This window comes from Cervus elaphus, chromosome 2 (assembly GCF_910594005.1).
Source record: "Cervus elaphus chromosome 2, mCerEla1.1, whole genome shotgun sequence".
NCBI lineage: Eukaryota > Metazoa > Chordata > Mammalia > Artiodactyla > Cervidae > Cervus > Cervus elaphus.
In genome coordinates this window covers 27,825,877-27,852,553 of record NC_057816.1, presented here as the reverse complement: position 1 = coordinate 27,852,553, position 26,677 = coordinate 27,825,877, and the positions used below count along the sequence as shown (strand labels likewise).

Sequence of the window (26,677 nt, the reverse complement as noted above, 5' to 3'; positions counted from 1 at the left end):
TTTGTCTTCAATATAAATTTGAGCATATGCTTCACTATATCTACTAAAATCCTGCAGATATTTTGATTGGAGCAACAGATCTATTTATTAATTTGGGGGATAACTGGCATCTTTACTAAGCTGAATCTTTCAATCCATCAACACAATATTCCTCTCCACTCAAACAGATATAATTTTTTTCAACAGGATTTGTGGTTTTCAGCATACAAATTTTCCACATTTTGAAGATTTGTATCAAAGTGCATTTCTCTGAACTATCAACTGCTGTACTGACAATGTTTCTTCCATTCCATACTTCCATTTCTTATTTCAGTAGTTCTTCCAGTGAGGGTCTATGAACGTAAACTCTTATTTTTCTTTCATGTCTAAAAATGCCTTTATTTCACCTGTACTTTATGTAATAATTAAAATGCTTCTAGAAATCTAAGGTGAACTTTTTTTTCACTAAGAATCTTGAGAATACTTTTGCATGTAATGTTATTGGTAAGAAATCTGTTGAATATAGGTGGCATTCCTTTTTCTTCTGAAAGATTTTAAGATGCTTTTATCCCTGATGTTCTATAGATTGACCATAACATATCCAATTATGAATTTAGTTTATCTTGCTTCATACTTTGGATTCATTTTCATTTCTGGAACTCATATTTTTATTAATTTCAGAAAATTTTCAGCAATTACCTATTCAAAGAATTTTTTCCTCCACTATTCATTCATTTTTTCCCCTGAAACTACTAGGATATTAATGTGGAAGCCACTTTATATAGCCCCCCTGCCACTTTAATTTTTTTAACCTCACTGTCTCTCTGTTCCACTGCACAATGTGGGAATTTCTCAGTACTGTTTTCCAATTCACTAGTTTACTCTTCAATTGTGTCCAGTCTGTAATGGATCCCATGTATTGTACTCTTTATTTAAAGTGTGATTTTTCACTTTTATATATTAATAATTGATTCTTTTTGATATTCATTTGTTCTTATTTCATTTATGTCTATGTTTATTTAAAGTATTTCCTGACCCTTTTTATTGACAATATCACCTCCTCCTATACTATTAGACTTTGTCAGAATCTTCCACCTGGAGTAAGTTTACTTTCTAAGAACTGATTTTGTTAGCGACCTTTGTAGCGTTACATCTCATTTAAGTTTTCAAATTTTGGTTTGCAGGCTTAAATTTACTTGTTTCTCTTTTCTTCTACTGCCCTGTCTGTCTCCTTTCCTCTCTGCAAATATTAATTTTCCTCTTCTGTTTGGTTTAGGGGTTTAACTCCATTCTTCCCTCCAGGTTCTCAATCTAGAGCTAGGATTTAAAATAACAACTTGGCATTAGTTTGGCATTATTTCTCTGTGGCAATATTAGGGATGTGGTGTATCAAATACTGTTTGAAAGGATAACATCTATGTTCTTCCTTTGTTGGCACATGAAATAGCACCCCAGGAGTACTGGGAAACTGTTGGGGTGGGTGAGAGCAGGTTGAGAGGGTGCTTTCAATCACCTTTCATGAGTAAGAATAAACCCAGCCCCTGGATTTAAGTACTATTAGACTGACTAGTGCCCTGTTTCAAATGCTCCACTTCCAGTCTAGTTCATCCTATAGGTGTTAATACCCCAACAGTGTCATTTCCTAACTCGGAGCCCTGCAATATTACAGGCTTATAATTCTCTCTCTTTCTATCCATGGGAATTTTCATCTTACAACTGTCATTTTGGTTTGCTTTCTCTCTTCTTCTTTTTCTTTTTTTTTTTTTTAAACAATGCATTCATTATTGCTATACTTTGGGGACAGAGAGTGATCCCTTCATGTGCCAGCATTTAATTCATAACCGATTTTCGTGCCTAGATGTATAGTTGAGCAGGACCCTGTGGGGCCTTCCTGGGACAGACTCCTCCCCATATCATCTGCTTTAGCTCCTCTTTGAAGGAATTAGATAATATTATCTGAGGGACATTTCCTGAGTTGTTTCACAGATATGAAAACCTCCACCAAATGGAAGATGTTAACTACTTAATGACCATAAGCATATACCCCCACGACTCCTTAGGATTTATAATGTTTACCTCTGTGACATCGCCCTGTTATGTCAGCATCAACCAATCAGAGAACTGTGCACGAGCTGATCACATATCCTATGACCACCCCCAAGGTCACCCGGACTTTGAAAATGCTTTCCTGAAACCCATCGGGGAGTCCAGGCTTTTTCAGCACTAGCTGTCCCAGACTATTTTATGGCACATTACAATAAACTTCAGATATGCAGATGACACAACCCTTATGGCAGAAAGTGAAGAACTAAAGAGCCTCTTGATGAAAGTGAAAGAAGAGAGTGAAAAAGTTGGCTTAAAGCTCAACATTCAGAAAACTAAGATCATGGCATCCGGTCCCATCACTTCATGGGAAATAGATGGGGAAACAGTGGCTGACTTTATTTTTGGGGGCTCCAAAATCACTGCAGATGGTGATTGCAGCCACAAAATTAAAAGTCGTTTACTCCTTGGAAGGAAAGTTATGACCAACCTAGATAGCATATTAAAAAGCAGAGACATTACTTTGCCAACAAAGGTCCATCTAGTAAAGGCTATGGTTTTTCCAGTAGTCATGTATGGATGTGAGAGTTGGACTATAAAGAAAGCTGAGCACTGAAGAATTGATGCTTTTGAACTGTGGTGTTGGAGAAGACTCTTGAGAGTCCTTTGGACTGCAAGGAGGTCTAACCAGTCCATCCTAAAGGAGATCAGTCCTAGGTGTTCATCGGAAGGACTGATGTTGAAGCTGAAACTCCAATACTTTGGCCACCTCATGCAAAGAGCTGACTCATTTGAAATGACCCTGATGCTGGGAAAGATTGAGGGCAGGAGGAGAAGGGGATGACAGAGGACGAGATGGTTGGATGGCATCGCCAACCTGATGGACATGGGTTTGGGTGGACTCCGGGAGTTGGTGATGGACAGGGAGGCCTGGCATGCTGCAGTTCATGGGGTCGCGAAGAGTCGGACTCAACTGAGCTACTGAACTGAGCTGAACAATAAACACTGCACTTTCCTTTACCACAATCTGGTGTGGGTAGATTGACTTTATTGTGGGCAGGCAAGTGGACCCGACTTTGGTTCAGTAACAGATGTGTCCATGACACACAGATATTTTCAAAGAGTTTGACTTCCAGTAATTTTGAGAAATAAAATGCAACTGTAGAATAATTTACAGAGCATATAACATTTAATTTCCCAGTGAAATATTAATATATTGAGTGAAATAAACTTCACTCAAGCAAACAGAGATGCATATTTAAAAATCTGTATTACCTTTATATACATTTGACTGTTGATTAAAAGTGGAATAGCATTGAACATGTATATTACCCCATGTAAAACAGATGACCAGTGCAAATTCAATGCATGAAGCAGGGCACTCAAAGCCAATGCTCTGGGACAATCCAGAGGGATGGGGTGGGAAGGGAGGTGGGAGGGGATTTCAGGATGGGGGGAAACACGTGCACCCGTGGCTGATTCATGTCGATGTATGGCAAAAACCACCACAATATTATAATTATCCTCCAATTAAAATAAATAAATATTTTTTTAAAGTGAATTTTTTGTTGTTATTGCTGTTGACTTAGACGTTAGCTAACAAAGGCACCATGATACTCAAAGAATTTCACCTTCTTTCAGAGGAAATCTCTCATGGTTACTTAAATAAAGCAAAAACTTGTAAGTCATACATACGGATAAATGGCCTCTTTAACGTTTCCGAAGATCTGTTTCCCAGTCATTATAATGGTCAACTGGGTTGTCAGTTCTACTAGACAGCCTGCAGGATCACACTAGCAGGAAGAAAAAGGAGAAAAATTAAGTGAATGATGAAAAGATGGACTTTTGCGACAAAAGGAAACTCAAACCAGAAGGTGAGAATCTGAAGATTTGTATTGGAACAGATATTAAATGATACAAAGGGATATTTAGTCCCAAGTTTCGAGCATGATCACAGTGGTGGTGGTGGTGATTTAGTCACTAAGCCGTGTCCGACTCTTGAGACCCCATGGACTGTGCCCGCTAGGCTCCTCTGTCCATGGGGATTCTCCAGGCAAGAATACTGGAGTGGGTTGGACTGTGCCCGCCAGGCTCCTCTGTCCATGGGATTCTCCAGGCAAGAATACTGGAGTGGGTTGGACTGTGCCCGCCAGGCTCCTCTGTCCATGGGGATTCTCCAGGCAAGAATACTGAAGTGGGTTGCCATTTCCTTCTCCAGGGGATCTTCCCCACCCAGGAATCAAACCCGGGTTTCCTGCATTGCAGGCATATTCTTTACCAACAGAGCTACTAAGGGAAGCCATCTAGTTGCATTAGATTTAGCTGTGGAATATGTTTAAAAAAAAAAAAAGAAAGAAAAAGACAGGTTTCTGGGCCTTATTCTTAGAAAATTCCGAATCTTTCTATCTGTGTTAGGGCTGGAAGTTGTTATTTTCTTCATGTGACCTGGTAGCAAGCCAGATTTGGAAATCACTGAGCTGGTCTAATTCTATACCCATATGGGGAGCATTTTCTGCTGTACCTCTAGGAAGTTATCATTCATCCTTTGCTGGAAGCCTTCAGGAATATAGAACTTACTTATTCCAGTTCATAGCTCATGTTTTATATCAAACAATAGGTACAACATAACTTTCTTTCCCCAAACAAACGGGAGAGTCTATCAGCAGGATTCTAAGACCAATATGCTCCATGGACAGTCAGTATCTTAGACTTTTCTTGAAACTTGATAAAATTTGAGTAAGTATGGGGCACACCTAAAGGTCCTGAACTAACAGTGAGTTACTGAAGCCGTAAATATCACCTCTTTAGAGAATTCTTACCTCTTCACTTCTCCACACACCAAACAAATATGTGTATTTTCCGGGATATCCCACAAACTTCCCTTTAAAGAATGCTACGTAAAAGCAGGATGAATAATAATTTACAAACTGAAACAGGAACATTTTCAAGGTAAGACTGCTCTCATACTCCTGGTGAGTCCGAGGAATTTCTGATTTAAAAAAAAAAAAAAAACAAGGTTAATAATGTGCCTCCCTGTTTCTTCTTAAAATGTTTTACTCCCCGGGACAAGTGGATAGCTAGTCATATTACTCAGTGTATTGAAATGCTCCCCACTCAGTTCCTAACTGACCAATATTAAGTAGCTATGGAAGTGTACTAGGCTTTTTAGGACCGGCATTGCATTAATCTCATCACCAGAGAAGCCTGGGAAGCCATCATTAGTATGTTTAGAGGGGTGAAATACTTGCCTGGGGCCACACAGTCAGAATATGGAATTCAAACCCTTATCAAACTGAAGCGCCTCCTGCTCATCTCCATGATTCCCAGGATATCTGTGTGTGTGTGTGTGTGTGTGCGCACACTCAGTCGTGTCCGACTCTGCGACCCCATGCACTGTAGCCCACCAGGCTCCTCTGTCCAAGGGATTCTCCAGGCAAGAGTACTGGAGTGGGTTGCCATTTCTGTCTCCATATCACTACATGATATCCCGTAAACATTTCAGATCTCTCTTGTCTATTTCCAATACAGTTTAAACAAAGTAAATCATATAAAGGGCAGAGGGTGATTTCCACATTGAATTGTGCTTCCCTCTCATGAATTAAATGGGATTATCAATTTTTAAAACAATGTCATGCAAACAGTGGCATATAAACATATAAACAGTGCTGCGATGAACATTGGGGTGCACGTGTCTCTTTCAGATCTGGTTTCCTTGGTGTGTATGCCCAGGAGTGGGATTGCTGGGTCATATGGCAGTTCTATTTCCAGGTTTTTAAGAAATCTCCACACTGTTCTCCATAGTGGCTGTACTAGTTTGCATTCCCACCAACAGTGTAAGAGGGTTCCCTTTTCTCCACACCCTCTCCAGCATTTATTGCTTGTAGACTTTTGGATAGCAGCCATCCTGACTGGCGTGTAATGGTACCTCATTGTGGTTTTGATTTGCATTTCTCTGAACAGTATACTAATGCATATACATGGAATTTAAAAAGATGGTAAGGATAACCCTATATGCAAAACAGAAAAAGAGACACAGATGTACAGAACAGACTTTAGGACTCTGTGGGAGAAGGTGAGGGTGGGATGTTTTGAGAGAACAGCATTGAAACAAGTATACTATCAAGGGTGAAACAGATCACCAGCCCAGGTTGGATGCATGAGACGGGTGCTCAGGGCTGGTGCACTGGGAGGGCCCAGAGGGATGGGATGGGGAGGGAGGCAGGAGCGGGGATCAGGATGGGGAACACATGTAAATCCATGGCTGATTCGTGTCGATGTATGGCAGAAGCCACTACAATATTGTAAAGTAATTGGCCTCCAACGAATAAAAATAAATGGAAAAATAAATAAATAAAGTGGATGATCATGATCTACCACTTAATGAACTCCAAAGATAAGAAAATGTTAAGAGTCTCTTCACACCATAGGAGAATGGCATGAGCTGTGAAAGAGTAAGGGACCATGTTTTTCTGAGATGATGATCTTCCAAGGATATGAGCTGATCCAACCAAAACCAGGACATGTTCAGCAACATGGAAATGGTGACACATATTCTGAAGACACAGATAACTCCTCCACTTTACTAAAATTTAGTTGCATTCCTACAAAATCTCTAATGTGAGTACAGGTGATTTTTCTCAGTGATGAAAGCTAAGGTATTTTTAGGTGCTTGGGTTTTAGGTGCTAATATACACTATACACACGCACACACATATATATGTATACACACATACACACACACACACTGTTGCGAACTCCAAATATGAGAAGAATATTTAATGGCAGTGACTTCCCAGTGTTTACCCTGCTGCTGCTGCTGCTAAGTCGCTTCAGTCGTGTCCGACTCTGTGTGACCCTATAGACGGCAGCCCACCAGGCTCCCCCGTCCCTGGGCTTCTCCAGGCAAGAACACCGGAGTGGGTTGCCATTTCCTTCTCCAATGCATGCATGCGTGCTAAGTTGCTTCAGTACTGTCTGACGCTGTGGGACCCCATGGACAGCAGCCCAGCAGGCTCCTCTGTCCTCAGGGTTCTCCAGGCAAGCATACTGGAGTGGGTTGCCATTTCCTTCTCCAGTGTTTACCCTAGTGCTGAGTAAATACTGTGCTGGTCCAATGACAGTGCACAGATTTGGAGAGAGGCAGAAGCTCTTGGAGAGGGCAGTCACAGAAGAAGGTGAGGCAGGAGCTGTCTCTGATTTCGTCTCCACCTCACTGGGGGCAATGGCAGAAACAACTGTGCTACTCTCCCCAAATGAACCTCCCATTCCACCTGGGGACCTCTTCACCTTCCCTCCTGGCTTTAGGAGAAATTTTCACAAGAACATAATCCAGCTCCTAAGACATGGCAACTGAAAAGAAAAGCACTAACTTTTAGATTTATTCAGGAGGACCTGATTGTTCTGCTTTTCTGACAGAGGCTTTCAAAATTCAACACCTCCCAAAAACAGTATACAAGAAATAAAAATTATCTGTGTCTTGAGAAATGTGTGAGAATTTTATTTAGGCTTCAATTAATCCCATCAAGGAAGGATCAAGGCAAGAATACTCAAAAAAGATCTACAGAGGCCTAATTCCTTTTAGTTCTTCTTCCTGCTTCCATTATAATAGGCCTGAATGTAGCTGTTAGGGAATTCTGAAGTACCAGGCTATGTGTCTACCTGTAGAGCAAAACAGTCTTGAAATGTGCTTTGAAAAGAACTCCCTGGGGGCTGATCCAGAATGAAGGTGTAACATTGGTAGGAATTCTTTTTCAGAGTCATACTAATGATTTGGCCAGCTTACCCATTTTTGTAATCCAGGCAGATATCTTTTCATAAAAGAAATTCAAGATCAAGATGACAATGAAGTTCAAGCACGATCCAGTGAGAGATGTGGCTATCTGGGGAGTGAGGTAACTTTTGACATGCTTTAAGGATGCTTCACTTTCCATGAAGCTAGCAAATGTAGCAAAGACTGACAGGCGGTATACAATCACAGCTACCATACACGCGACAATCAGAGCCATCTGGGGAAGGGAAACAAAAACTGGTCACTCTGGTCTCTGTATCTGGGCAACGTATACAGAGCTGAAACATACTCTTCTCTTCGGCTCATATATTAAGTTTAGCAGATCTGACGTGGAGAGCAAGCCAAGCCCGTTCCTCTCACTATTGTTGTTTAGTTGCTCAGTCCTGTTCAACTCTTGCGATCTCATAGACTGTAGCCCACCAGGCTCCTCTGTCCATGGGATTTCCCAGGCAAGAAGACTGGGTTGCCATTTCCTTCTCCAGGGGATCTTCCTGACCCAGGGATCAAACCCACATCTCCTGCTTGGCAGGCGGATTCTTTACCACTGAGCCACCAGGGAAGCCCCCTCTCCCTGTAGATGGTATAAACGGCAGGAAGTGAAAACTAGGAAAGTAAAAAGGTTAGAGATAAGGCGTATGGTAGCAGCTGAGTGAGTAGAAAATAGAAAAGTGCTCGTTGCTCATCCTTTAAGTCCACCCTCTTGAACAAGTTGGAAAATTAGCCAGCAAGCCAGCATCTGACTGTGGCCTTACCTGTTCCTGGGTAGCCCTCTAAGATTTCTTCTTTTTTTGCATTTTTAAAAGATCATAAAGAAGACAATTATGTGTAAGAGACTATTTGTGGCCCACAAAACCTATAATATATCCTTTACAGCAAACGTTTGGTAATCTCTGCTTTAGTTAAATATGTATTGTGAAGATTACATACTTTCTCAAGAAAAATATGTTTAAAAATTCAATTTTATTTTCTCTTACAATATTGCCATTAGCAGTCTGATAAGCCTGGTAGTTTAGATATTTGTATAGATCCAGTATAAATTTTATACCTTCCCATATTGCAAAATCACAAAGATCTTTATAACAATGATAGGAGAATTTTATTGTGAAAGTTGAGGAACTGAATAAAATTAAATGAGTACTAGAAATAAATGACAGTGATCTTATCACACTAGAATATTTTTCATTTAGTGTCCCCAATGGATTATAACCCCTTTTAATTCTATCATCTCTCCTAAAATCCTTGTTATATCATCTAGGAAAATACACATTTAAATAGAAAAACCACTGCCTTTAATAAAAAAGGTTAAAGATAAAAAAAAATTATGGGTGGGACAACATGGAGTAGTGAGGTTAATCAATAGTCTACAACTGTCAATTATTTATACTTCAACAGGCTAATATCTCAGAGGGTAACTTTGTCTGTTTCCTAAAATTAAAGGTCAACTGTAAGAGGGCATAGATTTGGAAAGGGAAGGCAGGAAATAGATTATGAAGATGGAGGAAGCTATTGGGTAAAAAGCATGGAGAAAATCTGACTCCCTAACAATGGGATATACTAATTAAATTCTTTAAGTAGAAGATGTAACATTTTCTTTCATTATTTTGGCAAAAGAATGAACCTTAATGATACTGTATAGATATTCTAGATGGGTATAAAGACAAATTAATATTTTTTTACAAAAACTAACCAAATAGCCTGCAATCAAATTGTTTGTTATACTGTTCTGATTTCAAGTTATCACCAAATTAACGAAGAGCTGGGGGAGGAGGAGGAATAGGCTTTAATATAAGGCACCTTTCTCTCCCCACAACTCTTTTTCCAAGGTTTAATTATGACACATCCATGTAAATTACAGTTTATTTTATGTAAGCACTCTATTCAAGATAAAAACAAAATACTGTGGAGGGGAAGGGAAGAGAGGGACACGAGCCATTGCAGATGAAACTGTTGCGGTAACCCCAATATGATCTGAAAATAGATGACAACAGTTTTAAGGAATGCTCACCCATAATATCACTGTGACTCCTGATAAAATGTACCATGGAAGACGGCTATATAGAGGCAAGTAAGGTTCCATCTCCTGTAATTTTGAAGAAATCACAGCAAAATTAAAAATCTATCCTCCAAGTCGGGATTCCAAGCAGTAGTCAAAATCACAAAGCCCAGCTCAAGTAGCTCTGAATCAGTAGATTCACCCTAGCTCATGGAAAGCTATATTCTAGTAGTGGTTCCTTACATTTAGGTAGAAACCTTTAAGATTCCTAGATGGAATATTCTACAAATGATAAGACTTATAATATACACATTATTTCCTGAGTGCTGAATTCTAGTGGTATTCAGGGCAACACAGACAGGAAAAACAAAGTCAAAACGTGAAGGCTGCTGCTCAAGTGGATATACTTTAATGATGTTAAAAATTTTCTAATTGAGTTAAACTGAATTGGGCAGGCTTCCCAAGAACTCTACTGAACTTCAGGATGTGTGTGCATACATCTGATGATGCACATGTGTGTATCCAATGTTTGTGTATTTGTATGTGTGTGCATATTTGTGTGTACACTTGTGTGGGTTTTCATGCATGCATGTGCATGTTCCTAACAGACTCAAATGTAAGAGGTTAGGTTGTGCTTAATGACTGAAGAAGCACTGCAATGAAGTTAAAAACAAAAACCAAAACCTCATTTCCAAAACCATTAAAGCTAAGTGAAGTAGATGATTCACAGTGAACTAATACATATATATATTTTTTAACTGGTTTCAAATGTAAACATTCAATACATCTTGGTTTTAGGTCAATAGTTTTTGGCAAAGCCAACTGAACTGCTTTTATATTCTTTTTCTATCCCATGAAGTATGAACAGATATATATCATACCATTACTAGGATAATATTTATTTTAATATATTTCAATTAATTTCAAAATGCCACACAAATTTTTAATATATTTTCTGAGGTGATTTTTCTCTTCATTCATTTATTGAATTTTCTGTGTGGTTTCAATGCAATTTAATACATCTCTAGTGAATGCCTGAACTGTGAGAATTTTGAGTGTTATACATAAGAATAGTGTCCTGAACAGAGTAGGGAATTGTACTGAAGAGATTTTAGAGGCTTTCTAATCTCCCTTTAATAGCATCAGGTAACATGGTGATTATAGAGTATGGCAAGGTAAGAACTCTAAGAATATGCAGCCAAGAATTACAAAGTACCTTTCATTTTCATGTGAAACAAAAATGAGATACCAAGAAGTCAAAAAACTTAATTAATAACATGCAGCCAGTTTGCCAGTTATCCCAAAATCTAGACTTTTCTTTCTAGACACCAGTGCAATTATCTTCCCATTACAGTCAATTAGTATGGTCTAGATGGATAAACTTTGGTCTAATAAAGCAGTCAATCATAAGTTCATTACCTTAATATAATACGATTTTAATTTTCACACATAAACTTAGTATCATTTCCATATATATGCATGTGTTTCATATATGTGTGTGTATATATATATATATATATACACACACTAATTTATATATAAAGTGCACACATACACACTATTTTCCATTTCGTTTTATTTCACTTATGTATTGTATGTATGATGGCTTGGATCTGCTTCAAAATAATTGCAGGTGGCACTAGTGGTAAAGAACCTGCCCGCCAATGCAGGAGACACAGGAGACGCAGGATCGATCCCTGGGTTGGAAAGATCCCCTGGAGGAGGGCATGGCACCCCACTCCAGTATTCTTGCCTGGAGAATCCCATGGATGGAGGAGCCTGGTGGGCTACAGTCCACAGGATCACACAGAGTTAGACATGACTGAAGTCATGTGTAACTTAGCAGGTTTAAGTCATGTCTACTTAGCACTCATGCATGCATGCTCAATCTAGTGGCGGGGGGTGGTGTGTAAAAGAAAAAAGATTGCCCATGAATTAATAATCATTGAAGCTGGGTGATGACTCCATCCTGGGACTCATTACATTTTTCTACCAACTTTTTCTTGTGTTCAAAATGCATGTTAAAATCAAGTAAATAAGTTTATGTGATTTATATGTTGGAGAATTTTCATATTTAAAGGCAGATTAAAATAGACATCATTATTTGAGAGGCCACCCACAGGCAGTGTGTCCACTGAAATATACTGCCTATTTCAGTTTCCTAATATACCTGAGTCACTGTATTCAGTTTCCTTTTTTTACACATAGCTTCAAATTCAGGTCTTAGCTGGAGCTGCTGCTGCTCCTCTTCAAAGTCTACCAGGTCCCACTCATATTCCAGTCTGGCTTGTCGTTGCTTCCAAAACTCCAAAAACAATGTGACTATGGGCAAAGAAATATATAAAAACAAATATAATAAAAAGATGGCAGAATAAATGAATAAGAAGTCAATAATTGGGTTTTCCTTCCTTTAGAAAAATCATTTTGGTTGTATGATGGTTATTCTGGTACTATTATGTTTGATGATAAAATTATAATACTATGAATTTTAGTATAATACTATAAAATAGTATTGAAATAACTATATATAAATACAAATTAGTTCCTTAGATAAACATAGAAAAAATTTTTTTAGGCACACTATTCTCTCTTTCTTCATTCAGATAACTTGAAATGATATTTGAATGTGACATTTTACTATCACCTTGATTTTGTTTACATGTGTTTTACTGAAATCATTCAAGCAACAGTACCACTTTCTCAGGCTTAGGGAAATTTAAGGAAAATATAAGAGTCATTTCACAGCACAATATCTTTCTTTGTGCCTCTGTGTTTCTCTCCTCTGTCTATATCTGTTGGTCTGTCTTTCTCTGTATATGTATAATATATATTATTATATATAGTATAATATACAATATATATAGTTTTTTAAATAAACTATCACTTAAAGAATAATATATTTACAGAAAAGCACACAAACATGATCAGCACCCCTGGAAACTCTCCCTTAGAATCCTAAGGCACAGATGTAACTGGTTTATGTGTATATATTTATATATGAATATATAAAACACACACACAGCAGTTTCTTCAACCATTTGTCTATCAATAGACATTTAGGCTGTTACCACTCCACACCTTGGTTAATGTATTAATAGAGAGTGTTGCAGTGAATATAGGAATACTAACATCTCTTTGAGATCCTGATTTCAATTATTTTGGGTAAATACCCAGAAGTGGGATTGCTGTATCACATGGTAGTTCTACTTTTAATTTTTGAGGAACTTCCACACTGTTTTCCAGTTGTACTGTTTAGCACTACCATTCATAGTATACAGGAGTTCATTATAATTCTCAACATCCTCATTAACATGTCTTTTTTTATTTTGGTAACAGTCATCCTATCAGATACCACCTCATTGTGGTTTGATTTGCATTTCCCTGAGAACTACACAGCAAGTATTTCTTTTTCATGTTATCTGTTGGCCATTTGTATAACTTCTTTGGAGAAATGTCTATCCAAGTTCTTTGTCCATTTTTAAATCAGGTTATTCTTTTTTTTTTCTTTCTTATTATTGAGCTACAAGAGTTCCTCATATATATTAGGGGTTAACCCCCTATCAGACCATGGTTTGCAAATATTTTCTGCCTCTCCATAGGTTGCCTTTGCACTCTGTTGATTGTTATCTCTGCTGTTCAGAGTGTTTTAGTTTGATTTCCTCTGGCTTATTTTGTTTGTTTCTGTTGCCTGGACTTTGGTGTCATCTGCATGAAATCATTTCCAAGTCCAACATGATAAAGATTTTCCTTATGTTTTCTTCTAGGAGTTCTATACTTTCAGGTCTTATGTTTAAGTCTAATCCATTTTGAATTGACTTTTGTGATGGTGTAAGATGTGAATGAGGGCTTTCCAGGTGGTGTTAGTGGTAAAGAACCTGCCTGCCAACACAGAAGATGTAAGCAACGTGGGTTCAGTCCCTGCATCAGGAAGATCCCCTGGAGGAGGGCATGGCAACTCCTTCCAGTATTCTTGCCTGGAGAATCCCATGGACAGATGAGCCTGGCGGGCTACAGTCCATGGGGTCACAAAGAGTCTGACATGAATGAAGCGACTTGGCACACACGCATACAAAAGGCAAATGAAAAATGTTGTCTGTCACATCAGTAAACAAAGGATATTTCTGCCATCAAGCCACTATAACCATCCAGATGATGAGCCTTGAGCAAACTCAGGGTAGAAAAGAACAGAATACTGACTATTATAGAGTTAAGAAACAAGCCGAAGTAATGAGTGTGCATGCACAACTCAGTCGTGTCTGACTCTTTGCCACCCCATGGACTGTAGCCCACCAGGGTCCTCTGTCCATGGAATTTGCCAGGTAAGAATACTGGAGTGTGTTGCCATTTCCTTCTCCAGGGGATCTTCCCAACCCGGGAATCGAACCAACATCTCTTATTTTTTTCTGCACTGGTAGGTGCGTTCTTTACCAGCTGAGTCACCAGACAAGAAAGTTAAGGTGCATGCCAAAGGAATGATTCAATGAATCCAAACTCTTGCATCTTCCCATATACAGAAAAGTGCTAAATTCAGTAACTTGAGATACATAGTTTTCTTTAATTAACAGTAATCTTTTGATGTACCAACTACCTGGTCTTTCTTGCAAAACTCCTTTTCACCCTGGTTCCTCCCTTATCTCTTTGGAGCAGTCCCTCAGAGCTCTCTGAGAGTCTGCCTCCCAGGCTTGAAGTCCTCAGAAAGTCTGCTAAGTGAAAAATAATTCTCAGCTTTTAGGCTGTGAATTTTTTTCAGCTGACAAAGATAAGGGTCTAATGTTATTCTTTTGCATGTCAATATTCAGTTTTCCCAGCACCATTGGAAGACTATACTTTCTTCATTTTGCTTTCTTGGAAATCCTGTTGAAAATTAGTTAACCATATACAAAGGGATTTATTTCTGGACTCCATTCTGTTCATTGATCTGCATGTCTATCTTTATGTCAGTACCACACTGTTTTGATTGCTGTAGTGAACAAACAGTTTCTAACTGGTTTTCTTCCCAGGGCTAAATGCAGAAGCAGCAGATACAAACACCCATCTTCCAATATTTCCTTGAAAGAGATTAGCTTGCAAACTTTAAAAGCTGCTGCCTTAGGGTCCAACTTCTAAACAGCCTGCATCCAGGTGCTGCCTGAGATCTTCCCATTTGGGACCCTGATGGATCTTGGCACAGCCCCAAATACTGGGAGCCACTGAGAACGAAGAAGGCAGCCTGGCCAATCACAGGCCACACTTTTAAGACTAGGAGAGGTAGTTGTTTTACCTAATGCACAGAAATCAACACAAAGAGGCAAGCTAAATGAAAAAAACAGAGGAATAGGTTCCAAGAAAAAGAACAAGACAAACAAACTTCAGAAAAAGACTTTAATGAAATGAAGTCAAGTAATTTACTTGACAAAGAGATCGAAATAAGGGTCATAATAAACATGCTTACCAAGGTACAGAGGGCAATGCATGAATAAAGTGAGACTGTGAACAGAGACAGAAAATATAAGAAAGTAATAAACGAAATCAAGAGTATTATCAAGAGCATTAAACAGAGCTGAAGAACACGAGAATTTTATGGCAAAATTCAACAGGAGTGTTTGGCAGCTTACTAGATCAAACTGAGAAATAATCAGCCAACTCCAAGAAAGGGAAGTAGAATTCACCCAGTCAGAGAAGCAAAAATGAATTAATTAAAAATGGAAGATGATTTTTAAAAGGTGAAGTTAGCCTAAAGGATTTATGGGACAATATCAGGCAGACAAGCATTTGCATTAGAGGAGGTCCCAGAAAGAGAAAAGAGAGAGAGAGAAAATATATTCAAATAATTGGTAAAAACTTCTCTTACCATAGGGGGAAAAAACCAAATATCAGATCTAAGAAACCCACTGAGTTCCAAAAAAAGATGAAAACAAAGAGAAACACACTGAGACACATTATAATTAAAACTTCACAAGTTAAAGACAAAGACAGAATTTTATAAGCAGGAAGAGAAAACCACGCTATGTACAAGGCAACACTTATAAGACTTTTAGCAGGCCAGAAGGGAGCAACACATAGTTGAAATACTGGGGAAAAACAAAACAAAACAAAACAAAACAAAACCTGAGGACCAAGAATACTCTACCTAGAAAGTTTTCCAGACAAGTAAAAGTGGAAAGAGTTTATCACAAATAGAGTGGCTTTTGAAGAAATGTTAAAGGGACCTCTTTAAACTAAAATGAAAACATATGAAAGTATAAATGTCACTGGTAAAGGTAGATATATAGTTAAATTTAAAATACTCTAATGTTATAATGGTGGTGGGTAAATCACTTGTAAATCTATTATGAAGGTTAAAAGGTAAAAGTAGTAAAAATAACTAACTACAATAAAATTGTGTAACTATAATAATTGGTTATATATAATATATAAATATAACTGTTAAAGGATACACTAAGAAGATATAAACTGCAACATCAAAAACATAAAGCAGGACAGAAAGTAAAATTATAGAGCTTTATATGTATTTCAAATTAATTTGTCTTAGCATACAATAGAATGATATAATTACAAGATGTTTTACCCCTTTGTAATCACAAAGCAAAAACCCATAAAAGACATGCAAAAGATAAAGGAATCTGAGCATAACGTTACAGACAATTATCACACCCCCAAAGAAGAAGGCAACAGAGGAAGAGAGGAACAAAGGAATTACAAAACAATTAACAAAACTGTTGCCGAAGAACCCAAGTCAACCATTCTTCATTTGTTTGGCATTTGAAGCAAACTGGAAAGGTGAAAAAGTTCTATAAGTGGGTGCCTCATGAGCTGACCACAAATCAAAAAAATTGCCATTTTGAAGTGTCATCTTCTCTTGTTCTATGCAACAACAATGAACCATTTCTCGATCAGATTGTGACATGTGACAAAAAGTGAATTTTGTATAACTCAGTGATTGTCTGAGAAGAAGTGCCAAAGCACTTCCCGAAGCCAAGCTTGCAACAAAAAAAAAAGGTCATGGTCATTGCTGGGTGGTCTGCTGCCCATCTGACCCACTACAGCTTTCTGAATCCCAGAGAAACCATTATATCTGAGAATTATGCTCAGCAAATCAATGAGATGCACCAAAAACTACAACACTTGCAGCCAGTATTGGTCAAGAGAAAAAGGCCAATTCTTCTCTATGACAATGCCTGACTGTATGTGACAAAACTAACACTTCAAAAGTTGAATGAATAGGGCTATGAAGTTTTGTCTCATCTGCCATATTCACCTGACCTCTCACCAACTGACTACCACTTCTTCAAGCATCTCAACAACTTTTTGCAGGCAAAATGCTTCCATAACCAGCAGGAGGTAGAAAATGCTTTCCAAGAGTTCATAAAAATCTGAAGCATGAATTTTTACACTACAGGAATAAACAATCTTATTTCTTGTTGGCAAAAATGTGTTGATTGTAATGGTTCCTATTTTGATTAATAAAGATGTGTTTGAACCTAGTTATAATGATTTAAAATTCACTCTCCAAAATTGCAATTACTTTTTCACTAAATTACTTTTGCTGTTAAGCTAAAAGGACTTAACAGGCACTTAGAGTACATTCCATCCAACAGTAGCAGGATAAATATTCTTCTAAGTGCACATGGAATGTTCTCCAGAAAAGGTCATATATTGCCATCACAAAACAAGTCAATGAATTTCAAATGTTTGAAATCATATCAAGTATCTTTTCTGACCACAATGGTATAAAACTAGAATTATATGAAAAATAAAAACTGGAAAATTCACAAATATATGGAGAATAAAGGGCATGATACTGAACAAACAATGGGCCTTAGGAAGATGAAAAGAGAAATCAAAAAATATCTTGAGACAAATGAAATTAGACATACAATATACAAAAACTTATGGGATACACCAGAGGCAGTTCTAGGAGGGAAGTTCAGAGGGATAAATGTCTTCATTAAGAAACAAGAAAAAGCTAAAATAAACAACCCAACTTTAGACCTTAAGGAACTAGAAAAAGAACTAAGCAAAGGCAGTTGAAGTAAGGAAATAACAAAGATCAGAGTGTAAATATAATAGGGACAAAAGACAACAGAAAAGATCAACAAAAAGATAAATAAAAAACCTTTAGCCATAATTACCAAGAAAAAAAGATAAGGTTCAAATAAATAAAATTAGAAATTAAATAGGAGACATGCACCTGATTTAGTCAGTGATGGTTCACCGACTTGATGGACATGAGTTTAAGCAAGCTCCAGGAGTCGGTGATGGACAGGGAAGCCTGGCGTGCTGTAGTTCATGGGGTCTCAAAGAGTCAGACAAGACTGAGCGACTGAACTGAACTGATGCACCTGATATGACAGAAATACTAAGGATCGTTAACAGACTACTATGAACAGTTATATGGCAACAAAGTGGATAACCTAGAAGAAATGGATAAAGTCCTGCTGCTGCTGCTGCTGCTAAGTCACTTCAGTCATGTCCGACTCTGTGAGACCCCACAGACGGCAGCCCACCAGGCTCCCTCTTTCCTGGGATTCTCCAGGCAAGAACACTGGGGTGGGTTGCCATTTCCTTCTCCAATGCATGAAAGTGAAAAGTGAAAGTGAAGTCGCTCAGTCATGTCCGACTCTTAGCAACCTCATGGACTGCAGCCTACCAGGCTCCCCTGTCCATGGGATTTTCCAGGCAGGAGTACTGGAATGGGGTGCCATTGCCTTCTCCGGATAAAGTCCTAGAAACATACAATCTATTGAAACTGAATCATGAACAAACAGAAAATCTTAACAGACCAACTACCATTAAGGATATCAAATCAGTAATCAAAAACTTCTCCACAAATGAAATTCCAGGCCTCAAAGCTTTAATGGTGAATTCTATAATATAGGTAAAGAAGAAATAATCCTTCTCAAATTCTTCCAAAACCTAGAAGAGGGAAGAAACCTTCCAAACTCATTTTATGAGGCATCATTACCCTTACACCAAAGTCAAACAAAGACAATAGAGGTAAAGAAAATTACACTTGGTGAACACAGATACAAAGAACCTTAATAAAACAGTAGCAAATCAAATTCAGCAATATATTAAAAGAATCATACACCATGGTCAAATGAGATTTATTCCAGGGATATAAGGATAGTTCAATACCCATAAATCGATCAACACGGTATATCATTTTAACAAAATAAATGATTAAAAAAAAAAACCCATCTCAACAAATGCAGAAACAGCATTTAACAGAATTCAACATCCATTATGATAAAAACTCTCAAAAATACGAGTATAAATACAATGTATTTCAATATAAGGGTATACATGACGGTCCACAGTTACCATCATAGTCAATGGTGAAAAGCTGAAAACTTTTCCTTTATCATCAAGGATAAGACAAAAATTCCCATTCATGCCACTTCTATTCAACTGAGCACTGGAAGTCTAGCCAGAGCAATTACTCAAGAAAAAAAAAGACACATAAATGAGAAAGAAAAAAGGAAAGAAGTAAAACTCTCTCTATTTTCATATAACATTAAGTTACAAAAAAATCCTAGCGTCTCCACCCAAACTGTTAGAATAAATAAATTTAGCTAAGTTCCAGGATAAAAATAAATGTATTAAAAAACAGTTGTGTTTCTATACACTACTCATGTACTATGAGAAAGAGGAATTAAGAAACAATCCCATTTATAATAATATCAGAAAGAACAAAATACCCGGGGAAAAATGTAACCAAGGAAGTGAAAGATATGTACACATATATACTATAAGACACTGATGAAAGAAATTGAAGATGGAAACAAATGGAAAGATAGTCCGTGCTCATAGATTGGAGGAATTAATATAAAAATGTCTATACTGCCCAAGTAATCTCCAGATTTAATGCAATTCCTACCAAAATTCCAATGCTATTTTTCACAGAAATAGAGAAAACAATGCTAAAATTTGTATAGGGCCACAAAAGACTTCAAATGGACAAAGCAATCTTGAGAAAGAAGAACAAAGCACTAGGCATCATATTCCTGATCTCAATATTACAAAGTAATCAAAATAGTATGGTACAATTGGCATGGCATAAGAAGAAACACACAGACCTAGAGAACACAATCAAGAGCTCAAAAATAATCCCAGGTATTATGGTCAATTAACATTTGACAAAGGGTCAGAGAATATTCAATGAGGAAAGAATAGTTTCTTCTATAAATGGTTTTGGGAAAACCGGATATTTGTTTGCAGGACAAAACTGAAGAAAAGGGAACCACTATGTAGGAACATAAACTGGAACAGAGCCATTATGGAAAACAGTACGAAGGTGACTTAAAAATTAAAAATGTAACTATAATATGTTGAAGCAATTCCACTTTTAGGCATATATCCAAAGAAAACAAAATCACTATCATGAAGATATCTTCACCCCCACATTCACTATAGCTGCTGGGTGTTCCAGGTATGGTTGCTCTTCTGTTTGTTATGACGCGTAAGGTGAGTGTTGGTGTACAAGCTCTCTCAATGGAGAGAATTGAAAAGTATTACATCTGTTGTAATTTGTATACATACCTGTCATCCATTTCTGATTCCAAAAAAATGACAGAGGCAGGATCTGTCTGGCACATGATGAAGAGATGTCCATACACTAACTTAACCAGAGGAGGTTGGAGAATTGTGGGTGAGACCTCACTGTCCCCTGTTTTCTCTTTGAATCTGGGCTTTTCTCTTCAGACAAGCAGTCAAGCAGAAGTGACAGAAACCCATAAACCCCTCTGAGACACACACCCTCACAAATGTAGGTGTCCTTTTGACTGAATCAAGTTAGCCTGCTCTTTTGGCCAGTTTTTAAATGCACATACTTGTGCTTTGTTAAATTGGGGAGGAAAAAAGTCTACCTTTTCCCAGAGCCCCCCAAATTTTGAGACATGTCTTTTTAGTTTTTAGGTCTCTTCCTGACAAATTACTCTTACAGAAAATACTTTCCTCACTGACAATGGGAGAACTTCATGACACTTCTACTTCCCATGGGATGCAAAAGAGAAGAGATACTGGGACATTTCCAAAATTAAGGGGAATTCCACTTTATATGGGAATAGAATTTGACACAGGGAACTTAAATTCAAATGCTGATATATGAGCCCTCAGAAATTTTTGAGTCTTGTTCAAGTTTGTGTCCATGACTCAATATCCTCCAGCCACCAAATACTTAACATTTATTCTCCTGAATTAAGCAATTATTGAGCCTATTTTTACACAGTGCTGAGAGAGAATGTGATCTGAATACATAGGAAGTTTCAAAAATTAAAGTGCTTTTCAGAGAAATGAGTAGATAACTAATAGGGACCTTTCTGGACCAAGGACTAACAACCACAGATGTAGACTCCATTTGGTAGTGATGCTTACAGAGACATAAAGACGTAAGATTACTTTCGGTTTATAAGGTATGCCAACTGTGTATGTTATATGAATAGCCATATAAATCACAGAGAAAGCTGTTTTTTTTTTTTGTTTGTTTGTTTGTTTTGAGAAAGCTGTTTTTATGTAACTACTTACTTACCCCAAATTCCCATGAAAACGGCAAAGAACAGTGTTGACTCATTGTCAAATAAATGGGAGATCTGCAAAGCAACAGTATCAGAAAGACTACTCAGTATCAAATGCAATACAAAAGGAGTAAACTGCAAGTCTTCACGCATACCACGTACTGCAATACATACATACCTTTGAAGCCAAACACGTTGAATTTAGTCTCCAATAGTCACATAGTTCATCACAGAGTGGGCACATGATAAGCTGACCCCCAATCTCAGGATCACAAATCTCACTGCTGCAGAGGGAAGAGCAAAGTTGCCTGGCTTTGTTTTTTTGGAGTTTTGTTTTGGCCACGCCTTGTGGCCTTTGTTGCTTAGTTGCTAAGTGTCCAGCTGATTTGCGACCTCATGGACTGTAGCCTGCCAGGTTCCTCTGTCCATGGAATTTCCCAGGGAAGAATACTTGAGTGGGTTGCCATTTCCTTCTCCATGCCTCATGGCATAAAGGATCTTAGTTCCTCAACCAGGGACAGAAACGATGTCTTGTATAGTGGTAGTGCACAGTCCTAACCACTGGACTGCCAGGGAATTCCCAAGAGCAACGCTATTTTAAAGATGTGTTTGGTATCCACACATTTGTTCTCAAGGGGGAAAGGGGTATGCATGTGTGCTAAGTCACCTGAGTTGCGTCCAACTCTATGCAACCCTATGGACTTTAGCCTGACAGGCTCCTCTGTCCATGCGGATTCTCCAGGCAAGAATACTGGAGTGGGTTGCTACGCCCTCCTCCAGGGCATCTTCCCAACCTAGGAATCAAACCTGTATCTCCTGTGGCTCCTGCATTGCAGGCGGATTCTTTACTGCTGTGCCACTGGGGAAGCCCTGAAAAGGGGTGGGGTGGAAGGAATTGGGAGGTTGGAATGACTCATATGCACTATTGATACTATGTATAAAATAGACAACAGATAGGAACATACTATATAGCATAAGGAACTCAACTTAGCACACTGCGGTATCCTAAATAGAAGGGAAATCCAAAAGGGACGGGATATATGTAAATATATGTATGGCTGATTCATTTTGTGATGCAGTAGAAGCTCGCACAACATGGAAAAGTAACTACACTGCAATAAACATTAATTAATAATAAATAAATAGAAAAAACATTCCAAGCAAAAAAATAAAAAAAGTGATGTGTTTGGGTGAAAGTCCAAAGTTATTCTTACTGAAACACATTTAAACAATTTTTCACATATGGGACTGGGACAATATAGCAGCAATTTTTGTAGATCAAGTCATGCTTAAGGAAAAGAATCTTTAAAGCCCATTCTTAAACAGATTTTCCATAAAATACCAAGTGAGAGGTAGCTGTTATGTTTGGGTCTTTTTCAGAAATATCAATTATCTGCTGTAATAAAAACATTCTGACACAAATTTCAGAAAAATATAATTTTGGCTAGCATAAGATTCTCTGTTTGGGCAACTCAGTTGCACTTACCTGCCTGACTTCTTAGGAATCGTTAATAAACCATAAACAAAACAAGCCAAGCCAACCACAGCTGCAAAAAACAGCATTTCTGTGTAAAATCCAAGAAAGACGAAATAGATACCAATTTTTTCTCCATAATAATCCCTGTGAAAGAAGGTAAAAATAAAATCAGAGGCTGCAAGAATAATGAACTTCAGAAAGTCTTGGTTTTCCATTCAGACACACTTGTATTCTAGCTTTGGCCCCACTGCCTTCTAGCCCTATATATTTGATAAAGTTACTCAATGTTTTAAACTTTAGTTTCCACATCATAAAATGCAGGATGATGCTTATCCATAGATTTGGTGTAAGGATTGAAAGAGACAACACATATAAATAAGAAGCCAACTAAGTGGAAGTTAAGATTTATTTTTAAGTAATCAGGTAATTTGAAAAACTTTGAAATTTTAAAGAGAGTTTAAATGTTTTGAAATAAAGTACAGAACATGCTTCTAGCAATTAACAAATCAAAATCACATTCACAATGTGTCCCAAGACTTCTGCTTTATCTCTAAGATTGAAGAAAGTACTCAGACCACAATGGATGAGGGTAGTTTTACATATGAACTTTTATCTTCCTCAAAATCTCGACCTCTGATGGGTCTTACAGAACAGTGAGATGGGTACAAACCAAGGAATCAAAAATGAGTGTGCAATGACATTCCAAAGAATAAACGGGCTCAGCTCTTGCTTTACAAGTTAAAAAATGACAGCATTAGTTAGCACGAATATCCAAATTTTATAATCAAGTTGTTTTTTTTTTTTCCGGCTGTTGTTTTTTAAACTAACTCTCCCCTTAAGGAATCTCTCAAAGACTCAAAGACAAGGTTTTTTCTGCCTCAGAAAACTAGACTTCTTAAAAAAAAATTAAAAAAACACAAAACAGGTTAATCTTCTCCCTTATTCATATAGAGTTCAGCTCACCAAACATGTGAAGTCTTTCCACAGCTTCCTAGTCAGAGAGATGTGATTCTTCTTGGACACTAATAGCATGGTATACATAAATCTATTATACCATTTACAATTAAATTGTGATTTCCACACTCAAAAAACACAAATCTGAACACAAAGGGTTTAAATTTTACATAATACAAACTTAACATAAACTTAATTTCCCAATGAGAAGGTTTTAAAATATTTTTCTCACTCAATATTAATTTTATTGAACATCCCATCCTTCAGTTTTCAAAATTTCTAATCTTTTCTGGCAAAAGGAGGGATCTTTCTGCTTGTATCATCTTCTATTCTTCTCAGTGATAACAAACATTTTTATATGGTTGTTTTTCCTTGTTCTGCTTTTCAAATTACTATAATTACTGAAATTAAACTATGATTCCATTGTATTCCCTTGTTAATTTACTTACAACTTCCTTAGGTTCACTCATAGAAGATGAGTAAACTTGTTTTTTCCCCCTTCTTTTTTTGCTGAAGAATACAGCAATTATTATGATACTGCATAACATCAAAATAAAAAGAATAAAAATATCTGAATATCAGTTTATGAGTTCCCTAGTAATTTTCTGGTTAGGTGCATAGCAGTAATATTGATGTTTTACCTTAAAATTACTGATCCTATAGTCTGAATATGTATAATATATAATTTATAATAGCAACAAAAGTATAAACTACTGAGGATTAAACTTAAGAAGGTTTTATAACTCTACAATACCCTTGAAAAAACCCAAAGTAGGCTTAAATAAAGACACATCTTTTCCTTGACATAACTTTGCCTTAATTAGAATATCTGAAGATGAGACTACCAGCCTACCTAAGTTAATTTATAAACTTAATGCAATTTCCATAAAAATACCAACCATCTTTTTTAGTTACAAGGTGGACAAAGTTGAGATTCAAGTTTATATGGAAGGATAAACTTGTAGAATGTACAAAGAAACACTGAGTAAGAGCTATGACGAGTTACTAGCCCACCTAGATATTAAAATACACTAGAGCTAAGACACCACAATTAAAACAGCCTTCAAATCACTTTACTATACACTTGAAATTAACACAACATATAGCAAATCAACCATAATATAAAACAAAAATTAAATTAAAAAGACAGCCTGCTACTGGTCCATGGATAGTTAGCAAGGTCAATCGAATAGACAGAACATCCAGAAATCAGCTAGAGTACATACAGAAACCTAGTACATGATAAAGAGTTTCCTAGGTGGCACAGTGATAAAGAACCCGCCTGCCAGTGCAGGAGATGCAGGAGACTCGGGTTCGATCCCTGGAGGAGGAAATGACAACCTACTCCAGTATTTTTGCTTGGAGAATGCCATGGACAGAGGAGCCTGGCAGGCTACAGTCTACTACAGGCTACTGAGTGACTGAGCACATGTGATACAGGCGGTACCCCAAATCATTGGGGCAATGATAAACTTTTTAATAATATTAATATTTTTTGGACAAGTAGATAAAAGTAGATCTATTCTTTGAATAGAAAGTGCATATTTAACTTTATAAGAAACTGTCAAAATTGTTTCAAAGTTGCTATACCATTTTGTATCCCCATCACCAACCTTTGAGATTTCAAGTTGCCCCACATCCCTAATAGCCCTTATTGATGCCCATCTTTTCAATGTTAGCTATTCTAGTGGGCGTGCAGTGGTATTTCAATGGCATTTTAATTTTTATACCCTTCATGAATAAAGATAGTGTACATCTCTGGAGAGTCCCTTGGACTGCAAGGAGATCAAGCCAGTCAATCTAAAGGAGACCAATCCTGAGTATTCACTGGAAGGACGGTTGCTGAAGCTGAAGCACCAATACTTTGGCCACCTGATGCGAAGAGCCGACTCATTGGAAAAGACCCTGATGCTGGGGGAAACTGAAGGCAAGAGGAGAAGAGGGCAGCAGAGGATGAGAGGTGAGATAGCTTGACCGACGCGATGGACGTGAGCTGGAGCGAACTGCAGGAGATCGTGGAGGACAGAGGGGCCTGGTGTGCTCCGGTCATGGGGTTGCAGAGTCACGACTTAGCGACTGAACAGCAACAACACCTTTTGACATACTTACTGCCAATCCAGAAACATATTTCTTCGCTGACAAATCCTTTATAATCTTTTTTTCCATTTTATTCTTATCACTGAGTCATAAAAGTTCCTTAAATATTCTGGATAAAAGTCCTTTATTGATATGTGTGTTGTGCAAGCATTTTCTCCAGCATATGGTTTGCTCTTTATTTCTGTAACAGTGTTTTTTAAAGAGCATACATTCTAATTTTTGAAATTAAATTTATGTTTTTAAAATTGTGCTTTTTGCATTTTATCTGAAAAGTCCATGCCTAACTCCAGACCACAGTTTTCTCCTATATGATCTAGAAGTTTTATCGTTGTAGTCCTTACAATTAGTTCTCTAGCAGACCAGGGTTTGCTCCCTGGGTAAGGAAGATCCCCTGGAGAAGAAAATGACAATTTACTCTAGTATTCTTGCCTGGAGAATGCCATGGACAGAGGAGCCTGGCAGGCTACAGTCCATGGGGTCACAAAGAGTCAGACACGACTAAGTAACTAATGCACACGGGTGTGTGTGTGTGTGTGTGTGTGTGTGCACATGCGTGTGGGTGTGTGTATATATACACACTGTCCATGGGGATTCTCCAGGCAAGAATACTGGAGTGGGTTACATGCCCTACTCCAGGGAATCTTCCTGACCCAGGGATCAAACCCCAGTTTTCCACGTTGCAGGTGGATTCTTTACTTTCTGAGTCACCGGGGAAGCCTAAGAATACTGGAGTGGGTAGCTGTATATCTATATTTGAATTACTTACAAATAAGTTGTTTGAAAACATACTTCATGGTCCTTTACCTAAAATACTTCCTTGTCTATTAGTAAGAGTAAGGATACTGTCCTAC

The 26,677-nt window shown here is 37.7% G+C and overlaps 1 protein-coding gene across 3 annotated transcripts in view; it reads right to left on the bottom strand.

Moving 5' to 3' along the window:
* ANO5 (anoctamin 5) overlaps positions 1 to 26,677 on the bottom strand; it is a 98,685-nt gene that overhangs the window by 16,519 nt on the left and 55,489 nt on the right. For all 3 annotated transcript variants that reach the window (XM_043875146.1, XM_043875165.1, XM_043875156.1), the window contains 8 exons: positions 22,785 to 22,919; positions 21,477 to 21,582; positions 21,313 to 21,373; positions 11,974 to 12,125; positions 9,816 to 9,890; positions 7,805 to 8,027; positions 4,842 to 5,011; positions 3,718 to 3,815 (listed from right to left, as the gene is read on the bottom strand). In XM_043875146.1, the coding sequence (XP_043731081.1) occupies positions 3,718 to 3,815; positions 4,842 to 5,011; positions 7,805 to 8,027; positions 9,816 to 9,890; positions 11,974 to 12,125; positions 21,313 to 21,373; positions 21,477 to 21,582; positions 22,785 to 22,919 (1,020 nt within the window). The remainder of the gene's footprint in view (positions 1 to 3,717; positions 3,816 to 4,841; positions 5,012 to 7,804; positions 8,028 to 9,815; positions 9,891 to 11,973; positions 12,126 to 21,312; positions 21,374 to 21,476; positions 21,583 to 22,784; positions 22,920 to 26,677) is intronic.